The sequence below is a fragment of the Colobus angolensis genome, unplaced genomic scaffold (assembly GCF_000951035.1).
Source record: "Colobus angolensis palliatus isolate OR3802 unplaced genomic scaffold, Cang.pa_1.0 Scaffold1, whole genome shotgun sequence".
In the NCBI taxonomy this organism is placed as follows: Eukaryota; Metazoa; Chordata; class Mammalia; order Primates; family Cercopithecidae; genus Colobus; species Colobus angolensis.
Genome location: NW_012110918.1, coordinates 18,216,123 through 18,224,568, shown reverse-complemented (window position 1 = coordinate 18,224,568; position 8,446 = coordinate 18,216,123). Strand labels below are relative to the sequence as shown.

Below are 8,446 nucleotides of genomic sequence, written 5' to 3'. Positions count from 1 at the left end.
CGTCTATCCCTGGCGGAGGCCCCGCCCGGTCACGCCGACCTCTCCGGTGCAGCCACCGCGCTGAGATCTGGAGCCACGGCCTCCGTGCTTCTCCGTAACCAGCAGCAACCAGCTTGCCCGGCTCCGGTCCAGGGGTTCCCCTGGCCTCCGGGCGAGCGTCCCCGTAGGTGGACATCGGGTGTGACCTGCCTGTCCGGGACCGGCAGTGAGGCCCGCGGGCTCCCGGGTCCTCCTCCCCGGGGCTAGAATGCAATCGGTCTTCTCTGGCCAGTCAGACACAGGGCATTGTTTTAAGAAAAGTTTGGGGTTGTCAACAAGTGAAAGAAAGATGACCGTGACTGATAATTTGCTACCTCTGACCCTTTCACGTGCCTGCCGCATGGAATCCCCGAAGCAAGCGCCTCTGATTAGCCCTTCCCAGGAGAGCAGGCAGGGCCTTGTTCCCTGTGCCTGAGTCACCTCTGGGAGAAGGAATGTGGCTTTGTGTCAGTGGACTTTGACCTTGCCCTGACCAGGCCCCAGCCCCATTCATTCCAGGCTGTGGTCCCCTGGCCTAGCCTCTGACCCCTCCTCCCCTCCAGCCTGTCCAGTGGGTACATGGGCCCGCCAGACTTCACCCTGCATGTCTGCTGGGACTCTGTGCACTGTGGCAGGGGTGCTGGGAGGAAGCGTGGTGTGCAGTGGAGCAGCTCTGTGCACTGTGTGGACTGCCAGGGTCACACCTCTCCTGGAGAGGCAGGGAGAGCTTCGTCCACTCTTGAGGGGATGGGCAGCTGCTGTAAGGAAGTGACGAAGAAGCCAGGGCAGTGGGGCCCAGTTGGTGGCAGGGCTGTGTAGCTTTGGGCTTGAGAGTTCACATGTTAGCAGACTCAGATTTATGAATGAAAACTCTAGAACCAGGTGGCAAGGCAGTGGCTGTACACCCTTAGTGTTAAGCCTGGGGAGATTCAGAGGCCGTCGGGGAGGAGGAAACAGGATTTTCAGGGCGATTCCCAGGGTTTTATTTTGTGGTTGGATTTGTTTTGGGTTAGCCCCAGGGACTGTTTGCTTGTCGTAGTCTAGGATCCAACCCTACCCCAAGAGTTAACATTGACCTATTTTAAAGTGACTGCCCAGGGCAGTTGATATTTGGTGAGGGGATAGGACACGTGGCCCTGCAGCTCACTGTGGGCTCCAGTCTGTCTTGCACCCACCAGTCCTCTAGACCCAGCCAGGCCTTGACGTCTCTGCCCCCGCCACCCTTTCTAGATCTGGCACAGGGGTCCCACTGTCAGGCCCAGGAGCCAGTGGGGTGGAGAGCTGAGCACCTACATCTTCTGAATCCCAGTCCCAGGGCTCCCAGCAGCAGCTTCTCAAAGTGCTTCCTAAGGAGTCCTCAGAGGAGCAAAACTCTGCCCCTAAGCCACAGGGCCACCTGGCCCCCACCCTTGGCACAGGCACCACCCACTCTCTTTGTCTCCACAGCTATGACATGGTGCATTACGGCCACTCTAACCAGCTGCGCCAGGCACGGGCCATGGGCGACTACCTCATCGTAGGCGTGCACACCGATGGTACGCACAGGCGGCCTCGCCCACGCACGGCCCCCAGCCCTCCTGTGGGTTGCTCCCATTGACTGAAAGCCTGCAGGCCTGGGCCGCCTTGCCAGGGCTCAGCTGTAGGGGACAGCACTGTAGGCTCACCCAGCCCGGCCCCAGCTGAGGATGGCCTAATGCCTTTCCCATCTTGCACTTCCTGTCCCAGCTAAAGAGAAGGGGCACCCGCTCCCCACCACTGCCAGCGTGGCTCCCAAACCTTGAGGGGCTGAGCACCTGCTCTTCAGAAGGAATCTCTGCCTTTGCCTGAGACCCTCACAGGGGGGACAGCCATCCAGTTGACCAGCACTAGTGGGCTAAGGGCCAGGCGAGAGACACAGCCTGCCCCCACCGGCCCTCTTGTGTGGCTACAGCTGGGTGCTGGGAAGGGGCCTCGTACGCAAGGGGCCGGTGGGCTGGGGTCCCCAGTCTCCTTGTTGTCCTTTCCCTAGAGGAGATCGCCAAGCACAAGGGGCCCCCGGTGTTCACTCAGGAGGAGAGATACAAGATGGTGCAGGCCATCAAATGGGTGGACGAGGTGGTGCCAGCCGCCCCCTACGTCACTACGCTAGAGACCCTGGACAAATACGACTGCGACTTCTGTGTTCACGGCAGTGAGTGGTGGGCCTGGGGCCTGGGGACATCAGGTGGCTCAGGATCAGATCTGCTGGTGGGACATCTGGGAAGAGGGGGCCTCCATGCCCTTCGAGGATCTGAGATATTTCCGGCCCCTACCTAGAAATGGGCATGTGGCACTAGGGCAGGCCAGGGGCTGAGGGGGTCCTGGGCTCTGAACGGTCTGATGGCTTTGGGTTAAGGATCCTTGTCCTTGTGTGTCACTGCTTAGATGACATCACCCTGACTGTAGACGGCCGGGACACCTATGAGGAGGTAAAGCAGGCCGGCAGGTACAGGTGAGTCTCCAACGTGGACCTGGCCATCCAGGGAGCTGGACACGGGGCTCCCTCCTGGCTCGTGCTTTGCTATTTCCCGGGAGCCCGTGAGAGGAGCATCTGGGCCCTGGGTCATGTTCCTCACTCCAAGGACTGGGAACTTGAGGAATGGAGGTGCCATTGTGACAAGGGTGGCCTGGAGGCCCTCACCATTTGGTGCTGCAGACCCGTGACCTCAGGGCTCCAAAGGCACAGCTTTGTGAGGTGGCAGCTGTTGAACTCGGGGGACGTGGCTGGCACTGCTATGGAGCTGGCACTATATCTAAATTACCAGACGTCAGAGACATGAGGCCAGTGGCTCCTGCACGGGATGCTGCAGCTGAGAATTCACTCGGCCGCAGATGCTCAGCGTTCAGGATGTAGGCGTGAGGGAGGCGGGGAGCAGAGCCACTGCCCAAGTGCCCGCCCTCTCCCCGGCATTGCACACCTGAGCCCTAGCAAGGGTCCTTTTCCATGCTCCTGTCACTCCCTTCAGTCAGTAAAAGCGTGGAGGCCTTCCCCACGTTCCCAACCCAGGTTTTCTGTTATAGCCTTGTGCAGGGAGGGGACCCTCAGTCTTTGGGGCAGCCGTGGGTTCTGCCACAGCAGGGCCGCTAGTGTCCCTAGTGGTGGTAGCAGGAGACAGCCTTCCAAGTGTCCCAGGATGAGACCCCACTCCTGCTCTGTCCCCCAGAGAGTGCAAGCGCACACAAGGGGTGTCCACCACAGACCTCGTGGGCCGCATGCTGCTGGTGACCAAAGCCCACCACAGCAGCCAGGTGAGTCCAGGGCGGAATCCCCAAGGCCCCTGGGTCAAGGTCGCCAGGGGAAAGGAGGGGCACCTCCCTGCCCCCTCAGGGCCCTCCTGCCCACTGCTCCCCATCCCCACCTAGTCCTGGGGTGGCCACGCCTAGAGGGCAGGCCCCTCAGCCCTGCTCTGCCCTTCTGTGCAGGAGATGTCTTCTGAGTACCGGGAGTATGCAGACAGCTTTGGCAAGGTGAGTGCGGCCGTGGAGGGGAAGCTGAGCACGCAGCTGCAGGGGGCTCCCCCGGCCACCTGTCCTGGTCATCCCTTGGGGAAAGGCCAGCCCAGAGCCTCACCCTCCTCTCTCCCTCCCTGGCACTGACCAGGCACTGACTGCCAGGTTCGGCCGACTGGTGGACGCCGGGAGGGAGGGCAGGCAGCGGCGGCACCGGCTGGCCGGTCATGGCAGCCACTGCTTGGAGGAGGAGCAAGGACTTGCCTGTGGACAGGTGTTCTCTAACCAAGTGACCTGGCCCTCTCTCCCTTTGTAGCCCCCTCACCCGATACCCGCTGGGGACATACTTTCCTCAGAAGGATCCTCCCAGGTGACAGACAGTGGTCTCAGGGTGCCGGGTCCCTCCCAAGGGCTGTGTGCACTCGCCGCCGGGCTCCTTGCCTCCTCCTGGCGGTCACTGGCTGGGCTGAAGTGGTGTCAGCTGTGGTGCCTGCTGTGGCTGTGGGGTGGCACCACAGTTCCGCCTGCCACCTGGCCTGGCAGTGTGTCCCCCGCCCGAGGTGACTGGCTGGAAATGGGATTGCTGGCAGGCGACAGCTGAGGGTTTGGTGACCTGGCGAGGGCAGCACCTGGGAGGCCTCCCCAGCCAACCTGCTCCTTCTCTTGGCTTGCAGTGCCCTGGTGGGCGGAACCCCTGGACCGGGGTATCCCAGTTCCTGCAGACATCTCAGAAGATCATCCAGTTTGCTTCCGGGAAAGAGCCCCAGCCAGGGGAGACAGTCATCTATGTGGCTGGCGCCTTCGACCTTTTCCGTATCCTCTGAGCCTCTGCTGCTCCCTACGTGTGCCACATGGGGTGGGACCCGGGGGCCTCAGTTTGACTCCTTGGGGCCCCAGACTGGGCTGGTTTGCAGGAGAGCAGCTGTCAGCAGGGAGGATGGTGGGGAGGCCCTTGGGCATGAGCTGTCAGGGAGCTGCTCCGTCATCTCCATCCCGACGGCTTCTTAACCTGGGCGCAGACATCGGGCATGTGGACTTCCTGGAGAAGGTGCACAGGCTGGCAGAGAGGCCCTATATCATCGCAGGCTTACACTTCGACCAGGTCACTGCCCTCCTGCTCCCTGGGCCCCTGAGCAGCTGATGGGCTCGAGGGGCCCTAAGGGTTGGTGTTGGGTGCAGGTGGTCTCTAGGAGGAGGCCCCAGGTGAAGTCAGAGGAGACCCTGGGGGGGTGATCGTGGGCTTCTGGGGTCCAGAGCTATCCTGTCTGGGGCATCCCCACAAGGGCGGGCACCCTTCCCGACTTCTTCCCATGAGGGACAGCTGGGAGGGGCACACCCTGTCCCCCCAAGGTTTCGGGGCTGAGCTAGCCTCACTCTGGCCGCAGGAGGTCAATCACTACAAGGGGAAGAACTACCCCATCATGAATCTGCACGAGCGGACCCTGAGCGTGTTGGCCTGCCGGGTGAGTGGGGGCCGGCGCGCACCCTGAGAGTGTTGGCCTGCCGGGTGAGTGGGGGCCGGCGCGGACCCTGAGGGTGTTGGCCTGCCGGGTGAGTGGGGGCCGGCGCGCACCCTGAGTGTGTTGGCCTGCCGGGTGGGTGGGGGCCGGCGCGGACCCTGAGGGTGTTGGCCTGCCGGGTGAGTGGGGCCAGGAGCCAGCCCAGGGACAGGGGACCTTCCCACAACATCCCCCCACCAAGGGCCTCCCTGAGCCAGGGCAGGGGGCTTGGGTCCTGGCAGAGCCGCACCCAGCACCCCGAGCTCTGTGGCACATGCCCAGACCAGTTTGTTGAGGCAGGAGGAGGGGTGCTCGGGTCTCCAGGTGCTGCTCCTTCTTGCCTCATGGAGGAGCCCCAGGGGTCCTCAGCCTGCCCAGCCTATCCCTGCTACTCACTGGAAGCCCCGCCCCATGTCTGGGCCATCTCCCACCACCCTGTGGCCCTGGCTTACCAGTAGCAGGGACCGAGCAAGTCTTTGTGCCACTGTCCCTGCAGTACGTTTCTGAAGTGGTGATTGGGGCCCCGTACGCGGTCACAGCAGAGCTCCTGAGTCACTTCAAGGTGAGGCTCCGCATGGGCTCACCTCGTTCCCACATGGGCTGGGAACACGGGCGGGCTATGGGATCCTCCTACACAGGGCCTAGGAGGTGCCTGGGCTGAGGAAGGGGCAGGGTCAGCTCTCCCAACCCCCAGGGCCTGTGCTGGGCTGTGCGTGGCTACGGCAGCTGCCTCCCCGGGGAGGGCTCCTGACCCCCACTCCTTCTCCAGGTGGACCTGGTGTGTCACGGCAAGACGGAAATTATCCCTGACAGGGACGGCTCCGATCCATACCAGGTGGGTCATGCTGGCCCTTGCTGGGCACAGGGGTTGTCATTGGCACCTCCCAGCCATTTAATGTCTCACTGTGCCTACCTGGGAAATGGGCATGGTGGCTGCAGCTGCTCTGACTACACCACTCCCACAGGACCCTGGGCACGGGTCTCCCTCTGGGGCAGGGCACCAGATGGGTCTTGGGGAGGTCAGCAGGGACCTTCATCCCGCTCCTCCTCTCCGGACCCCCAGGAACCCAAGAGAAGGGGCATCTTCCGTCAGATTGACAGTGGCAGCAACCTCACCACGGACCTCATCGTGCAGCGGATCATCACCAACAGGTGCAGCTGGGTGGGGGCACCTCGGAGCCGCCTTGTAGGCGCTCTCCGCTAGACTTACCCTGCCCTCCCCCCAGGTTGGAGTATGAGGCACGAAACCAGAAGAAAGAAGCCAAGGAGCTGGCCTTCCTGGAGGCCGCCAGGCGGCAGGCGGCGCAGCCCCTGGGGGAGCGCGATGGTGACTTCTGACCTGGCGGAGGCCCTGGCCGGCCCTCCCCCTGCTCTGCTTCTGCACCTTCTGCATTTGGACATAGGACTCTGTAGGGCCGCCCTCTCTAACTGGCCTGGCTCTGGAAGGGCTGGTGACGACTCTGCCTCCTGCCTGCCTTTAAGGTGCCTGGTTTGCAGCAGATTCTCCACCCTTTCCAGCGAAGCTGCTCAGAGAGTGTCCAGCACAGTGGAGAGGCCGGCAGTGAGACGGGCAGACGGCACCTGCAGCCCGAAATGCAGCACTCCTGCGTGCGCCCCCACCTGGTCCCCGGATGTCCCCACCACCTGGACAGAGGCCACACTGACTGCCCACCCAGCTGTGGCGGGAGGTGCAGAGCGGAGGGCTTTAGGGAGCAGCGACTGCGGTCACCCCTTTAGTTCTCTGGGTGCAGACCACACCTCCCGCTTGGCACCCCCCAACACGGTGTCCTGCCACCCAGCGCCTGGCTCCAGGAAAACACGCTTGCCTTCATTCCCGGCAGCTTCGCCGCTCTCCTTATGGACTCTGTTCTGTTTGTACATGGCTGATGTAAATCTCTTTGGTACAACCGAATAAAGCCTGGTGGCACTGTTGCGTGGGGCTCCCAGCCCTGCTGAGAAGGACCAGGGAACCACCCAGCAAGCAGAGCCTCTTGGCCCTGCCCCGACCATGCAGCCAGCAGCCGGGTGTGCAGCGGGCAGCCTGGCAGTGAGTGAAACCCCGGCCTCCAACCCTCCAAAGCCAGGGGCCACCCCCTATAGCAGGCAATGCTAGAACAGGAAGGAGAGCCAGGGCTGAGGCTCCTTGCCCCTTGGCCCCTCCAGGCGCCATGGGATCTCTGTCTCCTGCACGCCTGTCAGGGCCCGCCTGGAGCAGCCCAGAGGCTGAAGAGGCTCTTACTGCAGCCTCCCGGAGGTGTCTGGGGAGCCCATAGATTGCCTGGTCTCGCCGCACTCAAAATGAGGCTTATGATCAGGACTTTTTTCAGCCCCACACTCCTCACCAGAATGGGCCCTGCCCTACAGCACCTGACCCCTGTGGGGCCTCCGTGGGCCTGTCCGCTGCTGTTGTGAGGTCGACCTCATGACCCGGCACAGGAGCCGGAGGCGAGGTACACATGAGGCTCCCCACAGCCCAGGAAGGCAGCCTCTCACCCTGCTCTCTGAGCCAGGGGCCAAGGTGTGAGGGGCACAGGCCATCCTCATGCTGTCAGGCCCCTGCTTTCAGAAGTGGGGTGGTGCCGAGGCTCCCACTCAGACCCCTGGGCTGCAGGGTCCCCTGAGCAGAGGGACCAGCCACTTCTCCATAGACAGATTGGTGCGGGACAGGGGCTGCCTGGGCCCCAGGCTTGGGGAGGGTGGAAAGGCCCCGCCTGTTGCTGCCTGGGCCCGGAAGTGGGCCTGGCCCTGTTCCCTTAGAAGCATTGGAGGCCAGGGCCCAAGCCAGTGCTGGAGTCACCCAACCGCCGAGGGAGAACCTACCTGTCTCCCACCCTCAGCTCTGGGGAAGCATGCTCTGGGTCTCTGGGGCCAGGGCTCAGGCCCCCAGCTCTCCTCCTTGCCCCTGCACCCTCGGACTTGGCCTGGCCAGAAGGGATGGGGGCAAGAGGAAAGCAGCCAGGGGCTCCAGCCCATGCCCTCACAGATTTGCCTCTCGAGTGGGGGAGCGAAGGGCTGGGGAAGACACTGGGGACCAGGCCAGCAGTGGCCCTGCAGTTTCCCCCAGGGAGCACCAAGGTTAGGCGCGGCTTCACCGCGGGGCTGGGTCGTGGCCAGCTGGGCCCCTGGGTCTGAAGACCTGGGCGGCCCAGGCCAACCTTGCCCTGCCGCCGCACACCCGGCTGCCCCCTCATTCCCAGGCTTGGGGACTTCCAGGTCCCGATCCCCTCGTGGCCTGGCTGCCAGTCCTCCAGTACCCCTCACTCCGAGGCCACCTCATTATTTATTTGTTTACCACGAACTGCGGGGTGGGCGGAGTAGGGGAGAGCTGGGGCGCCATCCCGCGCCGGCGGGGGTCCCCAGCAGTGCCAGGAGAGGTCCGGGCTCCGGGCTCAGGGGGCGCGGCAGTCGGCTGAGCGCAGGGACAGGAAGACGTCCGCCTTGCACTGGAAGGTCCCGCGGCC

General features: G+C 63.4%; 1 protein-coding gene across 4 annotated transcripts; it reads left to right on the top strand.

Annotated features, from left to right (window-relative positions):
* Window positions 1-8,251, top strand: PCYT2 (phosphate cytidylyltransferase 2, ethanolamine). Of its 4 annotated transcripts, XM_011962668.1 has the most exons (14): window positions 8-167; window positions 1,465-1,553; window positions 2,027-2,188; window positions 2,422-2,488; window positions 3,201-3,285; window positions 3,460-3,504; window positions 3,803-3,856; window positions 4,161-4,299; window positions 4,506-4,588; window positions 4,872-4,949; window positions 5,482-5,547; window positions 5,755-5,820; window positions 6,049-6,137; window positions 6,212-8,251. In XM_011962668.1, exons 2-14 carry the CDS (start codon window positions 1,472-1,474, stop codon window positions 6,321-6,323), a joined length of 1,128 nt encoding a protein of 375 aa, XP_011818058.1. In that variant the 5' UTR covers window positions 8-167; window positions 1,465-1,471; the 3' UTR covers window positions 6,324-8,251. The 4 variants fall into 4 exon arrangements, with proteins under 4 accessions (XP_011818281.1, XP_011818132.1, XP_011818058.1 ...); XM_011962891.1 differs by lacking the exon at window positions 3,803-3,856 and having other exon boundaries at window positions 1-167; window positions 1,744-2,188; XM_011962742.1 differs by lacking the exon at window positions 3,803-3,856 and having other exon boundaries at window positions 7-167.
* Window positions 8,252-8,446: the final 195 nt, after the last annotated feature.

Excerpts from the sequence above, each read along its gene's own strand:
- PCYT2 (XM_011962668.1), top strand. The coding sequence starts at position 1,472 with ATGGTGCATTACGGCCACTCTAACCAGCTGCGCCAGGCACGGGCCATG. Across the intron at positions 3,286-3,459 it reads AAGCCCACCACAGCAGCCAG|GAGATGTCTTCTGAGTACCG; the intron begins GTGAGTCCAGGG and ends CCTTCTGTGCAG. Across the intron at positions 3,857-4,160 it reads CCTCAGAAGGATCCTCCCAG|TGCCCTGGTGGGCGGAACCC; the intron begins GTGACAGACAGT and ends CTTGGCTTGCAG.